At 31.8% G+C, this 20468-nt stretch overlaps 1 protein-coding gene across 1 annotated transcript in view; it reads left to right on the forward strand.

The window, feature by feature from the left end:
* Positions 1–2993: 2993 nt before the first annotated feature.
* The window catches only part of LOC143251635 (rho GTPase-activating protein 23-like), a 102506-nt gene continuing 85031 nt past the window's right edge, over positions 2994–20468 (forward strand). The window contains exons 1-2 of the mRNA XM_076502900.1: positions 2994–3040; positions 14471–14647. Coding sequence (XP_076359015.1) covers positions 14606–14647 — 42 coding nt within the window. The 5' untranslated portion in view covers positions 2994–3040; positions 14471–14605. The remainder of the gene's footprint in view (positions 3041–14470; positions 14648–20468) is intronic.

A 20468-nucleotide genomic window follows, 5' to 3' on the forward strand; every position in this document is an offset into this window, starting at 1 on the left:
CTATTTTCTATGTAACAATGGGCAAATTTGTACATTTTCATTTACATTAGGTCTGAAAAAACAACATATGAATCAAGATTTGCATGCATTTATACTAAAATTACACAAAAATGTTTAGAAGTGAGTAGTTTTTCGATATTTGCGACTGTAATGTAAATCACTATTACGTAACAGCCCCCAAATATAGTCTCGGCATTCGACTTTCTTAGACCAAGATCTCTGATCATGTCATTAAGGTCTCTTTGGTTGGGGTAGTATAGGTTTCTCTTACCAGCTGCACCTCCGAAATTGTAATTTGGATCTTCAACGTCTACCTCCTCTTCTGATTTACTGCTCTCTTCTGAGGATGGCTTCTTTCTTTCTGATGATAGCAGATGCATTCTTGTCAGACCGACGTTTTGAAGGGTCCACTATGCCGAAGTAACAATTGCTTGAGTGGTCAGTGGGTTCATACTAAATTCTTGGAACAGCGAACTTCATTACTCTCTTTTTCCCCTCTGTACCATCCTGCAAAAAAGCAAAATAAAATTTTTGTTATGAAGAATAAATTTATTTCATCCACAACTAATGTGAAAGAGGTTCATGCAAAATATTTTATATGTGATATTTTTTCTATACTATTGGAAATTTAAAAAAGTAAATGAAAAGATATTTAAATTTTAAAAGGTCGAAAATTTGTATAATATAAAATCTTATTATTTAAACAAGCAAAAATTGTCCGTCTTATCTTCTAGAGTTTTTTAGCAGTGCTCTCAGAAAAAATGAGGAGCCTAGGGTTTGTCTTGATCCCTGATAGGCATGCCGAAATATGCCTTATAGGCTTCGTACATTTTAGCAGATGCTATCACACAGTACTTTTTCGCTCTTGTCTTGATAAATTGGCCACATTCATAGCAGAATGCGTCTGGAGAATGCTTGCAGCTTCTTGATGCTATCTCTGATAAAATCAGATAGATCTATGGTTCACTTAGGCAGCTAGAACTAAACTAAAGTAGTGAGTGGTGAGCCTCTGTATATATATATTACTATGGAAAGTTCTAGAAAATTCTCGTAAGTTCGAGAAAATTTTCTATCAGCTACTCAGCATTGAATCTACTTGGAATGTTCTGGAAAATGGGTAAATTTGGAAATTTCATTACCCAGGTTACAAAAGCAAAGTTTGAAGATTACAATAGGTCTTTTCCATTTACTTTAGGCATAAGTAATTGGGAAATGACACTTTCTTCCCAGGAACAAGAAAAAGTAAAAATTTGTAACATAGTGTGATCGAAAGAAAATCCTTTAAGTCTATTTTAAACTAACTGCAAGATAATACGTTAGCTAGCAACAACCCTTTCACTAAAAATCAAAAATTAATATGATTCTAGAATAACACACGAAATTTTAAGAAAAAATCATCATTCATAATAAAAAATGCAATATAAATACACTATATATATAATAAAATAATCAAATGAAAGTTCTTCTTTATTCCAGTACAAAACCAAAGCACTTTTAAACAGTGAAGTAATACCCTTTAATACAAAAGGATACATAAAATAATTTTTAAATTAAGAAATAAATCTGTTAAAATCAAAATACATAGTTTAAAATATCTTCTAATAAAGAAAAATAATATGCAAGTACACACCTACGTATGCTCAAATTCCTTAAACAAAGAATGCTGCTCTTAAAGAAACTTTAACAGTGGTTTTTTCTTACCTCTAATAATTTAAAATACAGAAAATGAGCACAGTTTAAGAAATGAAGTACAGAATACACAGTAACATAATGTAAATACGATTTAGCTTATATCAAACCCTTTAATTAAACAAGAATATGCAATCAAAATGCAAAACAAAACCTTTATATTGAATACACCAACGTATGTACAATTCAGTTTGATTTACAAAAGTCCAAATTTCAATTACTGTTTTGTCAGATTTCAAATGGTTAAAAGTTCAACTGAGTGTAAAGGCCAAAGTGGGTTGTAAGGCGTAGATTGGACCATGGACTGTGATGTTACTTGCTGGTGCACTCATACAGTATATCACTCGTATAATGACCCTCAAAACCCGAGAACATCCCAGACTTCCACATGTCACTTCTGAAGCTATGCTTGATAGTGATGGTAGTATCATATTTATCTAAAGCCAACAACTCTACTTATTCACTGAATAAACCATCACTTGACGAATTAAGACTTTTTACCTAAAACTCTAATTAGCCAGAATTAAAATTTGCGCTGTTATTAATGCACTTTAATATATATTGAAAGGAAACACGACTCCTTTGTAGTTTGTAAATCTTGCATTCCTCCTTAGTAAATAAATAAAAATGTTATGAGTATAGGGCAACCTGCAACTGAGACTTTTCATCATTCAGCTAGATTACTGAAATGATTCTCTTGAAATATCAGATAAGGCTTCATTTAGTGGTTTGAAAAGTAAGGGCTACAATATCTTTTGAGCTACTGGTTTCATATAGCTATCATAATTTGTGTAGCAATTCAAGTGGAGAACATAAAAATGTACAATTTACATCGTAGTGTGAAGTACCATCCGATAGTTTACAAAGCAAAGCGCCTAAAATACTTTCACCAGAGTTTTTGAACTTTTAGTTACCACCTTTAATTATACAAACAACTGATGTAATAGTTATTTTTTTATTTACTTCCCCTGTAAGCTTTTGTTGACTAAATAGTAATTAGACATTCTGTTTTCCATTATCAGTCAGGTGCTTTTAATATTAAAAATAAAATAAAATAAATTAATTGGCAAAATCTAACATAGTTCAGTTAGAATATTATGCTCTAAACCCCTTGATTATTCTAATGGAATCATATGTTGAGTACAAACACTGTTATTATGATAAACATATAGGTAGTTTATTTTATATGAAATGGACGTTATGGCTTATCAGTCATTGTTTTTTCACCAGCTATGTATATTTTATTTGGAAATTCTAATATTCAAGAAAGATAGCCGTGAGATGGAACCACGGCAGAGATGCTCAGTATTGTGCGCAGTGTTGATCAAGTAAGTTGGGATTGGTTTTTGAGGTAGGAATTTACTAGACTTTGATTTTCTAGCATGGAAAATTGTCATTCATATGGAACGTACTGCAATATTATTTGAGAGTCTTCAATGTGTAAAAAGTGAAGTTCAGTTTTATAACAATAACATATGCGTTAAAATTAAAGAAAATATACTGATGATAATTTTTAAATTGTACGTTAGGCTTAGTTGTGTAACGTAGTATACTGTATAGTTGTATTAATGTTATTAATTTACTGATATTACTAGTAGATAACTCATATCAGTTCTTTATTTAAATTAGTTTAATGTATCTGTAATTGTGTAATTGTTTATACCCTGACAACGGGTATTAGTATTACTATAGTATTGTCTCAACAGCAACACGAAGTTCTATAGTACTTAATACTATATAATACTATTATTACTAACATTTAAGAATAGTACTGCTGTAGTACTAGCAGTATAACAATGGTAAATATACGGTACTTTGTTATATTTAGATTAAGCTTATTTTGAATATCTTGGGTAAAATCTATATGATATAGATTAATTTTAATACTGCTGAATGTAGCTGACGAAGCATTATTTGGACATTAGCATAAAATTCATATCCTATATCTCTTACATGTACATTATCATTGGTTATTAATGAATATGACTGTTAACACAGGGATAATATGATAAACATGAGATTATACTTATATGTTAAAATAGCATGCTTTTGTGGATAAGAAATTTCTTCACTGTGTCTTCTCAGTGACATGCAACATAACACAGAACTTGTAAACATTTTAAATTGAATACTTTACCTTTTGAAACTAGTTATTTTTTTACACGGAAAAGATATATTCTAAAAATAAAAATACAATTTAAAGTAGACTGCACATATGGCAGGTTTTTAATATTAAAATAATTATGATTAAGCAAGCTATATCCATTGTATCATGATTAACAGAGTTGGTATGAAATAAAATTGGTTCATCATAACTAAAAGTTTCATTTGAAGATGAACAAATCACATAAAGTACACAAGAGTTAATATTCGTTCTAGTGATTTAGCATTCTTAATGTAAGCAAGATGGCAGCAGAAATGTAGTTTGGCAAAGAAAATACATAAATCACAACAAAATATTTTTTTTTTTATGAGAACATATTAAAAATTATTATAAAGAGAATTGGGAAAAATACCATGATTGTCTAAAGTATGAGTGAGCTCTTGGTTTATATTTTCTGTACTATCAATAGTGAATTATTTAAATGCTGTATTTTATATATAGCATGGTGCCTTAAAATCAGATAGCAAGATTAATGTACATATTTCAGGTGTGAATGTTCATATAAATGTGTTGGTGCTTTTACTTTTATTTACTTCATGCAAATTGTTCAGAGGTTTGTAAATGTCTTTGCTCTGTTAGCTGTATTTCAGGTTGCTTTTATTTGCTGCTCTAGTCATTGTGTGATAAAGCTTACAGACAAGTGCAACCAGTTAAATGTTAAAAAACTGTGAAAGTAAACCTTGAATGAAATATGATTATCACTTCAAGTGCACTGAAGGAAGTGGAAAAGTATTTGAAACTGAATTATTCTTAAGCATGTCATTGGTTTTTAATTATGCTAGAATAAAAATCTAAACTTCATAAAAACCAAAAACATTATTCTTTCATTTGGGTGATGACATTGTTCTTGACACTATTTAATTTTCTGTTGCATGTCATAGGAATTGCTTGTTGAGTCATTAAATGTCATTCAGCCCTTAACCCTCTAGCTACTGGAAGGGCTAAGTATACGTGTCATGACATTCTTACAGTTACATTCAAAATTTAATTAAAATACTGTTATCACTGCATACAAATAAACTTGGCCACAAAATATGGTTAATCAATTAAATTATAACATACAATTTTCAAGTCCTTGTTCTAAAAGGGAATATTTCACAGTATCCTTAATCTTCATCAGTATGAAAATTGTGACCTTTGTTCTATAGATCTTTTATATAATGTATTTTCTAGCTCTCTCAGAAGTACAGAACACAGTGTAAGTTACTCATTATAATATGGATATTATTAAGGCTAAGCATAATTTTTATAGCCTTCAATCTTAGTTATTTACAGTCATAAACAAAAAATCAGTCACATGTGCCACGTCCTCTCTTTTATAAATTGCCAATAGTTCTTTTTGATGATATGTACTGTATTTGTTATAATCAGCAGAGAGTCAAAGGTTTAGTCTGTTAAGTGACCTATTTGTTGTTTTCAGTTTAGAGTATTGCCTATTTCATCTTCAGTTTGAAAATTTATGTTAAGGTGGTCATATCAACAAGCATAAGTTAATATTTATAGACTCACATACTGAAGGCTAGAAAGCCAATTAAGTTATGAAAGCTATAGCAGATTGTTGCATCGTTGATGCTCTTATTCTTTGGTTTAAGGTGTGTTATCTAATAAGACAAAACATATTCAAAGTTATAACATGGAAACTGAGTCACTGTGGGATTAAAATGTCAGTCACATTGATCAAGCCCATAGTGTGAGAAGGTTAAAAAGAGATATGGAAGGACTGTGGAACAATTTTTTTTGTCTGCTTATTTCATGCAGGGTGTGTGATTTGACCTTTTATTTTTTTTTCCCCATGTTATGTTTGAAATGTTTTACATTAATTTATTGATCTTAAGTACAATTTTTTTTTTCAAATATTTATTATTGTGTTGTATCATTTTTATAGTATTTGTAGAAAAAACAATGTAAGTAGTATAAGATACTTAACATGTCTCTTGTAGGGAGTAGAGAGGTTGTAGGACTACCTCCATTGGTTAGTAATATAGGATATTTGGTCTTTTAAAGATTAATAATTTATATTTATTTATAATGTTTCTTTCAAAGTTGTGGGTACCATTAGTTATGTAGTTTTATGGTTTGGTGTGCAGGTTCTCTGCTTTTCTCCTTTGCTTGATATTGACTTGTTTTCTCACTCAGTTAATGAAGCACTCAACTCAGTCCATTTGATCTTTGCCACAGAATAGTTTTCTTAGATTTTTAATTTTATTGAAATTTTGTTGTTAATATAATGAAATTGATTTTTTAATTTGAAAGGACTTAATTTGTGATTGTTTATCCATTTTCTGAATCAATACTTTTATTGGGAAAAAAATCATACTTGCAATTTTCTTACAACTGAAAGATCATGGTTAGTAAACTTGTTGAGAAATGCTATACATAAACTCAAACATTGGGATCAGAATACTTGATTTCTTTCTTACATGTAAGAAATGGTAAATTATAGTGATTAAAATTGAAACATTAGCAAGTCTAAACAAGTTTCAACCTCAATAACCAAACAGTTATGTGCACTGCCATAAAACCTCTATAATTAAAGAATCATGAACTAGTTTCCACATAGTGAACAAAGTAATAAACGTTCAAGCAAAGTGAGCAGATGATGACTTTTGACAAATTGAGTCATTCTAATGACTGCTATTTATCATAAACAGGTTTAAAATTGATATAACTATTCATAAAGATATAAATAGTCATAACTGTTGGTCAACTAAAATCCTTTCTCTTGGTCAGGTAAAATGTTGAAAATAGGAATATTTTAAGTCCTTTTGTTTACTCAAAATGATCAGTTAATTATATTTTAAAGGTTTTTTTATGTGAATATATGGAGATGGAGGGTTGACTAATTTAAATAGAAAGGTGATTTTCATATTAGGATTAAAAGTTCTTTTATTAATCTGAGTTGTCAAATTTCATTTGCAAAACCTTACCACTTATGACATATATGTCAATTTCAAAGCAAAAACACCATTATTAACCCTTTCATGACAAGTCATGGGTCAAAGGTCATATTGTGTTTGTTGACTTGCATTCAGAATTTTATTGAACTACTATTTTATGAATTTCAGACTTTAATATTGTATATGGGTTAGTATGTTAATTTAAACATAAATAATAAAACACATCTAAATATAGATTTTAGTGAGTCATGAGATACATTGAATGCAGCACTGTTTAAAATTAGATGTTTGTGATGTCAAAATACTAAGTCTGTAGTTTTGTATGAATTAGGAACTAAGATTACTAATATTACCAAGCTAAAATACAAAATAAAAACTTTGTATCTTTTTATTTTGCTGAGATATGGCATAGGTACTTAATCAAACAGTGGTCCTGATTACCTCTCTGTTTTTGAAAATAGTTGCTTATATACACTTACTTCAATATATGATGTGAATAATGAGTTAACATCATAGATTATCCCTAGAATGGTTTTCTCAGTCACTTTAATGTGTGAAAAGGCTGTCACATTCTTGCAGTCCAAGATTTCAAGGAGATTGGTTGCATATTTAGTCTGCTCAAACTTTCATACTTTTTAAATCTCAATACAGCTTAGTTGCTAAACTTAATAAATTATAGTGGAATTGTATGCCAACAGTATAGTTATTTATGAATTTTCATTTATTCAACTGTATGTATAAAACCTTAAAATATTGTTTGATATCCTCCACATGTGAAATTTTAAAAGGCTTAGCAACCAAGGTTAGCTATATTGAATCATAGTGAAAAGAGATAATTTTGTTTCATTTCTTGATTTATTCTATATTTTAAGATAAATAAGCTTAATTTATTTCTTTAATCTATATATATATATATATATATATATATGCAATGTGACTATGTATTACAAAATACTAGTCCACTAAAACACAGCCAAGACAGGGAAGACTAAAGGATATATAATGAGTGCATGTGCACATCATTAGTGCAAGTTATGTAATGTTAGCTTGGCATAACTGGAAGGTCAATATAATAATATTTTCTGCTTAGACTAAACATTTGTATTTTCATGTTATATGTAGTCATTCTTGCAAGAAAAATGCTTAATTTGTATATATTACCTAATGTTTTTCTGATGGTTACAAGATTGGTCAAGTGACAAACTCCCACATAGAGTATAGAAAATAACATGCAATATAAAATCTTACCAAAAACAAATATTTGAAATGTATTTAAATTTTAGATATTTTGCAAATATTTGATGTTTGGGACGAAGAATAGTTTTTTAATCATAGCATGAAATCACTTTGCACTCAGATTAGTAATGAAACACTATTTTCACAAACAAATCTTTAAAAATGTTTAATTAAAAAAATTGATCTTTTGTGTACAAAATACTTTTAATCTTTACTAAAAGTTAACCAAGTTTTGTGAAGATATACATACTGTATGAAAAGTTACAGTGCAAGTACATAATGTATGCAAATGTGTAGACAAACTCGTGTATATTATACTGAGCCCTCAGAGAAAGGGTTAACAAAACATTATTTTACAAAAGGCATGGGTTATCTCTTTTTTTCCAGCACGCTTACCTCGCTACCATATGTAAAAGCTATCATGAACAATGTAAATTCAAATACATTTTTCAAACCTCTTACTTTACAGCTATTACTGAACTGCTAGGGCTTTCTTCCTTTGCCTATTTAAGCATTGGTGTGACTTTTTTCTTGCTTGCTCCAGTCATTTGTTCTCCACTTAATTACCCTTGGTAATATGTCTAATGATACTTTCCACCTACATGAATGCAACCTTTATTCCAATACTGTATATAAGCACCTGATTCAGGTAGTATGACTTTTTCTTGACAAAGTATTCATTAATGGGTTTTTCAGCACTACAGTCATTGGAGATGTTTTGAGTGCTCTTTGTGTTACCTTGTTGTTTTTCTTTAAAAAAATTAAGTCCATATACGACATGAATTCCTGGATTATTGTTTTTTGGCACAGAGACAAGTCAGGATTTTCCTGTCTCACTTCTGATATCTTGTATCATTCAACAGTTGAGTGGGGAAGAGTCACTCTCAGTTGAGACTGCCTGTGACCTTATTCGTATTGAGATGGAGGTGTATATTCGGTCCAGTGATGTTTCTCCAGTAGGTTCTGAGGTTGCACTTGTGACCTATTGTGGATGTTCTGTAGAAAATTATTTGATTTTTCCATTTCCTTTTCTTATTTTTTGTCTTTCCAAAAGGCTAAATTGGGATCAGCTATCTCTGGCTCATTTTCTTCAATTAGTAATTGAATTAGTAATTCAATTAGTTACTATCACCAGTTGCTTTGAGTCTGCTCCTTCCTTGATAGCATATTGGGGATAGGGATATGATATTGAGGCTCATGCATCGAAGTTTACTGCTCAATTACATTAAGGGATAGCTATGCCTTGTCCACTATATTTGTTAGATCAACATACTTTAAGTTATCACTGTCAGGTAGACACATTTAGACTATCAAAGAATACATCTATTCCTGGAAGTTTGAGTTTCCAAATGGAGTCTGTTGTCAACATGAATAATTTTCACTTTTCAGAATTTGTCTGATCCCAACTAATATATAATGATCATTCCAACAAGTACACAAGCAAGTTTAATTGTTAGCTTCCATATTTTCCCTAGTCTCTTGGCTGGTATGTTGTCAGAATTTGTGGGGTAAAGATATGTTGTTAGAGGTGATTTCTTCTATCATCTGCTTCCCTCCATGAGTTATGTAAAGCCCACTTTCTCTGACCCTTGATTTTTCAGGTGTTTTAAAGTTCTTAGAATCAAGGGTTGATGTTGCTCATCACATTCATCCCAGTTGTTGTTGGCTTCTTGGCCTTCCTTGGCTTCTACAGGCAGTTATAGTTTAGCCTCTCATTGCTTTAGGACCAGAGTAGATTCTGTTTATCTTTTTGTGGTTTCTCTGCTTATTCAGATCAGTGCTAGTGGTAACAGTGCTATCATATGCATTTAGGATCTATGGACCCCAGACTGAAACCTGTTTCCACTCCATCACAATATAGCACTCATTTGGGTGTCGTTTTCAACACGTATGTCAGTTGGGCTCAGCTAACTTTCATCTGGTTCCACACTGTGGAACAACAAACAATCTGTTTCTTACTCTCCTTTTTCTCCCACTGTGCAGATTGTTCTTTCTCTTTTGGGGATGTGGGCATCATCTAAATACTTCATTCCTTTAGGACAAGCACACATGAAATCCCTTCAATGGTTTCTGTGCAATTAGTGGATCATGAACAACAGTTCACTGGATTGTTTGGTCTCCTTATTCTTTAATCTCAAGTGGTGGTTAGATTGGAACAGTAACATGATAGGTGTTCATCTGCTCCCATTTTGTCCAGTAATCTATCTCTTCAGGGTTGGGGTGCATATCTTACTGGTCAGGAACTCCAAGGCCTGCATAGGACGACAAAGCTTCCTTATACAATTTTTTTATAATTTTTTGCTGTTCAAAGTATGGTGTTTTAAGGTCTGGCTTTGTTAAGGGAAAATCATTCTTCTCTTTGACAGTTCCTTGGATATGTCTTACATTTCCCATCATGGGAGCACTTGGTTCATATCTTTGTTTTCTAACCTTGGATTTTCTTTACTGGGTGCCTTTCTTTATATCCTACTAGCTTGTAATGTTTCAGTGGTGATGAATTTGGTGGCAGATCAATTGTTTTGACCCAACTGGATTCTCCCAACAGAATAGATGCTGCATTGTGAAGTTTTTCATTGGATTTGCTCTTGGTTTGGGACACTGAGTACCAGTGTTGGGCATTCTCAACAGATATTGTGGACATTGTGTCAGATGCTGTTGTGTGGTTATGGTGCTCACAAAGCCCTGGTATTGCTACAGTGTCACTGTTTTGCTTTTTTGTTTATCACCTCTAACGACTCTATGGTGGTTGGGATCAGTGGACACAGAATCTTCTTTTCTTGTAAATCTTCCAATCCTTGAAAAAATAGCCAAAACAGCTAATAGCTAAGCAATCATATTTAAGACTGAACATCAGCCTTCATCCCATTGTGCAACTGTACCTTTATCATATCACATTATTTGTTAGTCAAACCATTAGTGCAGTTCTTTTCCCCATTTTTAATAATGGAGATTACTGGTTCTCCAAAGTCATAGAAGTTATGTTTGTGGAAACATCTACATCAAAACTAAGTACACTTCTCTATTTTGAAGGCCACTAGGAATATACCCTATGTGACTTTGAATCTCTCTTGAGGAATGATTGTTGAGAGGGATTTACAAAACATCCCCAAGTCCGAGATTCTTGCCAATTTCTGCTGTGCAACATATGTCAGTTTGTAAAGAGGATTATAGTGCCTACCAATGTTCTTGTATTGACATTTACATCAAGTCTGCCTGTCTTTCTCAAAGCAGATCATTTGCTGTAAAATACGGCTATGCATTTCTAACCTCTGTTTCCAATGTCAGTGGTTTAGACATTTAAAGGCATCTTGCTGCATTTTTTTTGACATGTGCTCGTTGTGACAAAGACTGACACCAGTGTCAACTGGACCCTTAGGGTAACAAATGTTGTTCACAGTACATAAACATTATACCTCTTTTTTTTTTTTTTTTAAACTCCACCTGCTTAGGGCAAGATCAAAGTAAGAGGTGGTGTAAACTATCACAATTGATGCAGAGAGGGTTCTGTTATCCTGAAACTTGAAACTTGACCTCTCTTCTATTTTATACTTATTCTATTGATCTCTATTCTACTGTCATCAGAGACAATATTAAGAAGGCCAGTGGAAAGCAATAGAATGTTTAAAATAGAAAAGAGGATAACAAATTTCAAGCCTTGGGGTAACAAATGTTGTTCACAGTATGTAAACATTGTACCTCTTTTTTTAACTCCATCCACTTTAGGGCAAGATCAAAGTAAGAGGATGTGTAAACCACCACAGTTGATGCTTTTTATTCTCTTTCCACTTTCTTCTTCAGTTGCTATGAAGTTGCTGGTGTGCAAAGCATTGTTGATACTCTCAGGGAGTGCTTTTCTTATCTCTCCAGCACTTTTGATTTTTCCCCTGCATTCTTGGACATCAAGTCTCAGAGCAATCAGATATTTCCTTTTGGGCTGATCATCTCTGTGACTGTAATAATTTTTTTACCCTGATGGAATTGAGCTTGCTCTTCATCAGGTGGGTCTGATGACATATACTATGAGGTGTTTGCTCTTGCTCTTCTTCTGGTTATTTTTAACCAGATGTGATAAAAGAACATTTTTTCTCATTTGGCACAAGTTTCTAAGCCTGAGAAGGATTCAATTGTTTTATTAACTGCCCGTGTAAAGTTTTGAAAAGGATAGTTAATGTTTGTTTTGTTTGGATCTTTGAACCCAAACAACCTCCTCTCACCCTTCCAGTGTGGTTTCCTTCAACAGCACTCCATCATGGACTGACTACCTGATTCAACTTGAAACCACACTCAAGGAAACCTTTCTCAAGAGAACGTCTTGTATCTGTCCCTCTCTTTGGTGTTGAGAAGGGTTATGACACAACATGGAGGTTTGGCATTTTGCAGGGTTACCATTGATATGGGTTTCATGGTCATTTGTCCATTTTTAACTTGGCAGATGATTTTAAGTCTGTGTGCATTTGACCATTTCCTTTTTATTCACACAGGAACTCTCCAAGTTCCTTAGGGCTGTATTTCATGTGTTACTATTTTCAGTGTCAAGATCAGTGCTCTTGTTAATCAACTTCCTTCTACTGTTGCAATTGGTCTCTGTGTCAATGACTTCCACACCTCTTGTCAGTCATCAAATATAAGGTTAACTGAGTGGCAGCTTCAGACTGCTCTCACTTGTTTGTTGAAGTGGACCACAACAAAAAATGTTAACTTTTTTTTCTAAAACCATTTGCATGCATTTTTGCCACCAGTGGGTTTATATCCCAACCACAAACTCTGTCTTGGTGATGTTCTTCTTCCCTTAGTTCCTGAAGAAGTGTTCTTGAGGATCATATCTAACTGTAAGCTTACTTTCATTTTCCATATCAACCAGCTTTGTGTCAAGTGTACAAGGGCACTTAACATCCTTTGTCTCCTCTCTTCCACCTCTTGGGGAACAGTTCAGTGCTCTCTGTTGAAGACATATTTGGTCTTCATATATTCCAAGCTAGACTGTGGGTCTCTGTTTTATGGTTCTGCCAGGCCCTTTAACTTGATGATGCTTGACCCCGTCCATCATCTGGAGCTTTTGTTTAGTACACTGAGTTCTACAAACCTTCTCTTCAGCTCCAATGCTTGCATTTTTCTTTGCAACATACTACCTAGCTTTGATCTTAACAACAGCATCCTACCTGGGGTTGTCTTCCTTCCTCAATGGGATATACTCTTTTAGAATAGAAGGTCTGCCATTTCTCCTTTTAGCCTTCATGTCCAGGTGCAGCTGGCTGAATTGAACTGTCATTGGATGACAATAACTGGCTTATTTACCCTCCCTACCTGTGACCTTTCTTTGAGGCATCTGAGAAAGGTGGATACTCCGGAGTGGAAGTACTGTTTTCACTTTGGCGAACATCTTTTGAAAAATTACTTGTTTTTATGAGTAGCTTAAAATTAGGTGACTTGGTGGACTCCATCAAGGTTTGTTGTGGCTAGATGGTTACTTGCAAGACTCCCTCTACAGTTTTCATGTTCACTGCTAAGCAGTATGCTATTTCTCTTGCCCTGGATCACATAAAGTTATGCAGTACATTTATTGTATTATTCACACCAACTTTATGAGCTTTCTACTAGCCTTTGAATTGCTGAATGTTAATTTTCATTTTTTCTCATTGATATTTACAAATGATTCTTCCAGTTTTCATTGTCTTCTGTTTCAGTACAGTTTTTCTAGTTACCTTGGCAATATTGGTATTCAAGGGATTAAGTTTGCTGTCACTGAAACTAAGTCCATTTGCTCTGGTGCTTTCTCAGCCTTACCTTTCCTGTATGTGGACTGCTGTCTTGCATTCAAGGCTCAATTTCATGCCAGTTGATTTGAAATGAGAAAACTCAACAAGCTATTCCAGATTAATTCTACTGTTGCTCTTTAGCTATCTTGTTTCTGCAAGGATTGGAAGGAGGAAGTTGTTTTGGCTTGAGTATGCATTGGTTACAATTTTTAACTTGTTCTCTTTTGTCTGGGTATAATTAAAAAATGTGTGGCTTTTGTGACATTCAAGTCAGAATAGCCTATGTTTTACTGTCATGTATGATGGCACTATTTTAGATGCAGTTGGATGGTATCATTGGCAATGGTGACACTGTCCAAATTGATTGTGTTTCTAGCTTTTTTGTAGACCTTAGATCTTTTTAATTTGATTTTGGTTGTTAGCTAATGTTTGAGCTCTGTCTAGTTTTTGACTTGCTTTATTTTTCTATTTTCTATTATTTTACTTTGAAGAATTTTACGAGTTGTTTGGAAACAGCATAGTTGCTTTATATAAAAAAAATGTCAACCAATCATCTCTGAGAGACACTGGAAACATACAATTAGCTAATGATCTAGCAACTTTTATCATTGCCTTTAGTTATAATTTTGCCTTTCATTTTTAGTTACCATGCATTTGTTTATTTTTGCTTTATTGTGTTAATCACCATTTTTATTGAACAACTTTCGTAACACATCAATTTTCAACAGGCATGAAGCCTCAAGAAAAATCATTGCTTTCATATGGAAGCTGGTAATCTGGTAGTCACACTTCCTTTTGTAGAAAAAAAAATGCAGCATATCGGCTATTGATACCAACGTGTGTTGGATTTGTGGAGGAACAGGATGATGGTGTCAAGGGAACAACATCAAAAGGAAGAAGTCCAGGTATGAGTAATAATAATTAAAAATATTAATGTGAGTAGTTTTTACATGTGTTGCAACTACAGTGTACATGCAGATACCCCTGAAAGATTGTATTAACAAACAAAATATGTTTTTGAAATTTATTAAAATAATTGTTTGAAATTTGTACTCGAAGAATGTGGAAATATCTACATTCAGGCATGATTTTTATCTAAATATCATGCTTGTTACTGTATGCATATGATCTGTAAAATGTGTTTTCCTTTGTTAATATTGCTGCAATTAAGAATAGTTACTAAAGCTAGTACTTCATTCTGCTTTCTAAAATGTAGTTGAACAACTTTTGTGCAATGTATCACTTGCATTTTGTTTGCAAATAGTCAACAGAGTACAACAGCTTGTAATATATGAGTGAGGGAGATTTTAATTTTTTGCTATAGTAATTGATTCACAAGTGATATGGTTTGTGGTAAATACTGTGTTTAGCCATAAAAGCAAACTTCAATAAAATAAAGTTTATATTGCAAAGAACTAAGTGTTTTATTACTTCTAAGTAAAGTTTAGTAATATTACAAAGCAGTAATTCATATTCTCTATGGGTTATTCAACAGGTGTTTTTATTTAGATATTAATTTTACAACACTTCATATTAAGTATCATTAGTATAATTTGATATTTACTGCAAAATATATACACAGAACTAACAAAAGTAAAATAGTTGAATGACTGTTACTGGCAATTTCATGCACTTACACACTATGTGAAAGATTTAAACATAATATATTGAGACAATTTTCTGCAAAATGTTTGTGTTACAAACCTTTATTTGAAACTTGGTTCTAAATTACTCTACATAGACGTCATAATGAGAGTATTTGCATAAAGGGGAACTTCATTGTGTTTTATCAAATGTCAAAAATACTCCAAACAAAGAATTGCTAGGAAATATTTCTCATATGTATGAAATAAGGAACTTTGTATTATTAATTCATCTGTGACTGACCTTCCATTTCACAGTATATTATACAGCTTGATTAATGCTGGTAAAACTTCAAATGTTTTTTTCTGCATAACTTGTAGTTTCATAGAAAACTTTTAAATATTAAAATTATTTGAATTTGGTACTTTGATTACTGATGTTTTAGAGTTACATGGGACTTTTGTAATAAGAGATGTGCTTATTATCATGAAAAATAATGTCAAGTGTATTAAGTTAGATTTTATTTAGAAAATAAAAATTAAAGTTATTTTTTAAGATCATTTGAAGAATTTTAATTTTAAAGGGAAAGAATTTAACATTTTTTTATGCATATGATCAGAACCTACAAAAAATGTTATTTTAACACTTTTGTTGCTACATGTGTAGACAAACTATCTAAAATGCTAGGTTTTAATTGTATTGTTTATCTGAAACATTAAATTAGTGAACAGTGGGAAGTTTGAGGATCAGTAATCTTTCTTTATTGTAGTAAACAAAATTCCAGACTTTGGTTAATATTACACTTTTCAAATCTAAAACAAAGGCTATGTAGTTTGTTTTAAAACTGCTAATGATATTGTTCTAGAGGAGGACATGCACATGCATTCATGATAGTGAAAATAAACTTTTTTGTGACATGATATAGATGTTAGAAATACTGTAGAAGTGAAACTGAAAATCTGTTATAACATTATTATTATTTCTTTTAATGTTAAAATAAGACCACATTGTAATGTTAAAATATTTCTCCCAAATCTAAGAAAAATTGTTTTTAGATAATACTGCTATGATATAAAACAGTTGGCTTATATGAATGAAGAAACTAAGTTTGGAAAATTATTGCTTATTAACTCAAAGTGACTAAAAGGGATTGCATTACTTTGAAAATACTTCATTCAAAGAAATGCATGAATTAGGAATTGTGTAAATATTAAATAACAAGAAATGACATGGTTGAAATTATATTGAGGATTGCAAAATTTGCCCATAAAATGATCAATGCTGAGATTTATCAAAACAAAAGAAACAGTTTTAAAAACTATTACTAAAGCTAAATAAAACTATGGAAGAATAGTAGTACAAAATGCCAAACAAATTTTATGGTTTTATGTTGTTGTTTTTTTAAAATTATGTTAGGGATATACTATGGGAAAAAAGATCTTGCTATAAAGGCCTCAAAATGTTCCTGTTTTGAAAACTACTCTGATTGTTTTTTCCATATTTTTAAGTGTTACTAATATATTAGGAAAAGCTAATTCTGAGGATTATTATTATTTTGTTAAAAGTATTTGAATATTGTTGGTAAGTGGCTGAGAATTGAAAATTAATTTTGAAATTGAGGAAAGTGGTGTATCTTGTACAATGGAAAGTTGAGAAGGGATATTTCTTGTGTGAAACGAACATTAATATTGTTACATTTATAGACATTTGAATTTAAATTTGAAATGTACTTAAGACTGGTGAGCATTGACTTTGTAGATTTTGCATGCAGTTTTGATTTATCTAGCTGAAAATTGTGGATAAGTAGGCTAGTCAAATGATTTGTGGCTTCAGATATATTTCTTATTTTGAGTTTTTTGTCCAAGCTTTTTTCTTTCATTTACCTCCCAGTGTTGGTGGCAGTTAATGGCATTTTTTGAAAGACAGGATGGAATGGGAGTGATGTGGCATGTGGGTTTGACTTTTTTTATTTATATATACCTCAGTAAAGTAAGACATTTATGGGCTCTAAATTTACATAATGACTTAACAATATGTGTAGTACAAGTGTGATTGGTGGCAAATTTTGAAGATAATATAAGAATAGAAAGAAAATTTTAGGTTGTCATTTCTTTGTGAATAAGCATCATTTTACACGAAGTGAAGACTGAAAGTTTATTTAAAGAAAAGTCTGATACTGCACGTAATAAAACTGTAAAGCTTATCTTGTAAATAAATTTATGGCACTGCATTAAATCACAAATGCATGTGTCATGATAACATGGGTATCAGATATCCAATGCACCTCCCATTTTTTTGCGCATATTTGCCTGTTGACATGTGCATGTTTACTTTCAATTTATTGCTTCTTTCAATCATTATAGAAAATTTTTCTGAACATAGAAACAAACAATGGAGTTAAGTAAAGGTTTAAGTAACCATGTTTAATAGAGAAACACAATATATTCATTGCTTAACCCTTTGGTATGGAGTTGGTCCATTAAACATGATGTTCTTATTGAAAAAAAATTAAGATTTTCTATAATTATGAATTTACCAAGTGTTTCTTTATGAAATTTGGTACAATTTTATAAACATAATGAATTGTACACAGAAAATAAATAATAAATTTTTACAAAGTATTTGACTGAATGTATTCAATCATTGTGACTAGTCTTGAAAGCAAGGTGATTTTCATATTTAATTTGTATAAACTCCGAAACGAATACAAAAGTTTATTTTTGGTAAAACTTTATCTTGTCTTTACTGTCCTAACACTAATATTTGTAAAACTGGGAATGTGAGCTATAATGGAAAATTGAAAAGTGTGAAATATATTTAAGTTGCACTTTCTTTCTAGAAGCACTGCATTGTTTAACGGATAATTAAATACACTTTATTCTCACAGCTAAAGGTTACAATTTTCATATCTGGGTTCAGTTAGTTTTATTGTTTTGCTGTTGCACTTTGAATGTTCTAAGAGTGCACCAACAGTCATTTATCACAGCCAGGTTACATTTAAACAAGTGATCAAACAAGCATAGCACAATCAGTCATGCCTTAGGATGTGCTTTTTCTATCATGATAATTTTTTTTTTCATTTAAGTTTTATTATATAACAAGTTTCAAAATATAACATTAAAAATATACATGAAAAAACAAGAAATGTATTACTTGTTTGAACTTCAGCCAACAAGTAGCAAAGCACTGTATGTTCCTTTTTTGTTATAGCATTGGTGGTAAGAATATTGTTACTTCAACTACACAATGTGGAACATAGAATATTATCACATGCAAAAACATAATGTCTTAACTCTTATAATTCAACTAGCTTTCTGACTAAGCTATAAATTGGTTGAAAAATTCCATTAGCTAGTCTATCCAACACCATAAAGGAAAATAATGAAACTGAGACTAATTATTTCCAAACCAGGAACATGAATAAATCAGGTGAGGAATGTTGTAGGTCAGAATTTTCTATTTCTTTTGGTTCAAAATAATTCAGTAATAAATTTCACTGACAATTATTGATATCTTTTGAAAGACTGGATGAGGTAGGAGTGGTAGACTTTGGGTTTGGTTTTCTTGTTTATATTTCAATAAAGCAAGAAGTTTAGAGGCTATAAATTTACTTTATACTTAACAATGTATGTAGAATAAGTTTGTGGTTGGTAGCAAATTAATTAGATAATACAAGTATAGAAAAAAATATTAGGACGTTCAGAGTGAATGAGCAACAGGTTAGACCTATAGTGAAGATTAAGAAATAACTTGATTTTGTTTTTAAGAAATTAAACCTTAGAATATATTGTAAAAAATTGAATGATAAACTATATTTTGATGTCAAGCTATTCAATATAGATTTAAACTGTTTTAAATTAGATTTTGAATATAAGTGAAAAGTTGTGACATACACATTTGTCATTTAACATAGGGTTAAGATGTATATCAAAACATTTGAGTAGTTTTACCAATCAGTGTTTGTGTTAGTGGATGCTGGAATGTTATATGCTCAGAAGTTTCAATTGGATCTCAAATATTGAATGTGGGGAAGAAATTTGGAAGTCAATGCTTTGATCCTGTATGCTCAAATACAAAATTATTTGTGTTGTTTCTGACTGTCCCTAGGTTATTTCCAAGATATACTTACCTCTTCTCCCATGTACAGGTATCACTCAACTACCAAGGTTTCATCTTTGTCCATATAAGCATTGATTTGATATTTTTTCTTGCTTGTTAGTCTTTTATACCCCACTCAATATTCCTCAGCAATATGTCTTGTAATACTTTTCTCATACATCATTGTGCACCCTCCAGTCTGATACTTTGTAAGTCCTGCATTCAAATGATTTTATTACTTTTTTTCAACAATGTCACTAATGGGATTCCTGGTATTATGAGTTTTTGGAGATACTTTGAACATTATCATGTTATTTGTTTGATAAATATAATTTTTTTTTCTCATTGGATTGTCAAGCCAGTTATGGTACAAATTTTTGGATTATTGTTTATGGCTCATTGGATCTCTCTTCTTCCATCTCTGAAATCTAGGATCACACAACAATTGGGGGAGCATCACTCTTAGTTGAGGCTGTCAGTGATTTTATTCATAGTGAGATGGAGACATATTTGAATCGGTGGTGATCCTAAGAGGTGAAGGGGGATGGGTGAATCTGAGGGTGCATTTAAAGGCAGTTCTCAACATTTAGGAGTCTGAATTCACTCTTTTTGTTGCTTCTGCAAGTTTGATGGACCTCCAGCCCCTTGAGTTTGGTGGTAAGTTTAGACTCATTGCTAGGGTTTGCAGCTTGATTCTATAGGTTGGATATAATGGATGGCTCAGTTTCTTTGCTCTTACAAAACAATTTACATCACAAGATGGCTGAAAGGTCTGTGCAAACATTTTGTGTTTTATATATGGAAAATGTGATTCATGCTAGAAGGTTTACTTTTTAGTTACAAGTGGTACAGTTAGGCCTTATCTAACATTTTACCTGAACTTTATGATATTGCTTAAAAACATCAGGTGGGTACAGTTATTGACTTTCAAATAATTTCTGCTCTTCAAATTTTGGAGTTCTAAAGCAGAGTTTGTAGTTCACCTGTGTAGGTGTATTTTCCCTGATGGGACAGAGCAAGTCTACGGACTTTATAATTCACCTT

Source organism: Tachypleus tridentatus, chromosome 6, assembly GCF_004210375.1.
Source record: "Tachypleus tridentatus isolate NWPU-2018 chromosome 6, ASM421037v1, whole genome shotgun sequence".
Classification (NCBI taxonomy): Eukaryota; Metazoa; Arthropoda; class Merostomata; order Xiphosura; family Limulidae; genus Tachypleus; species Tachypleus tridentatus.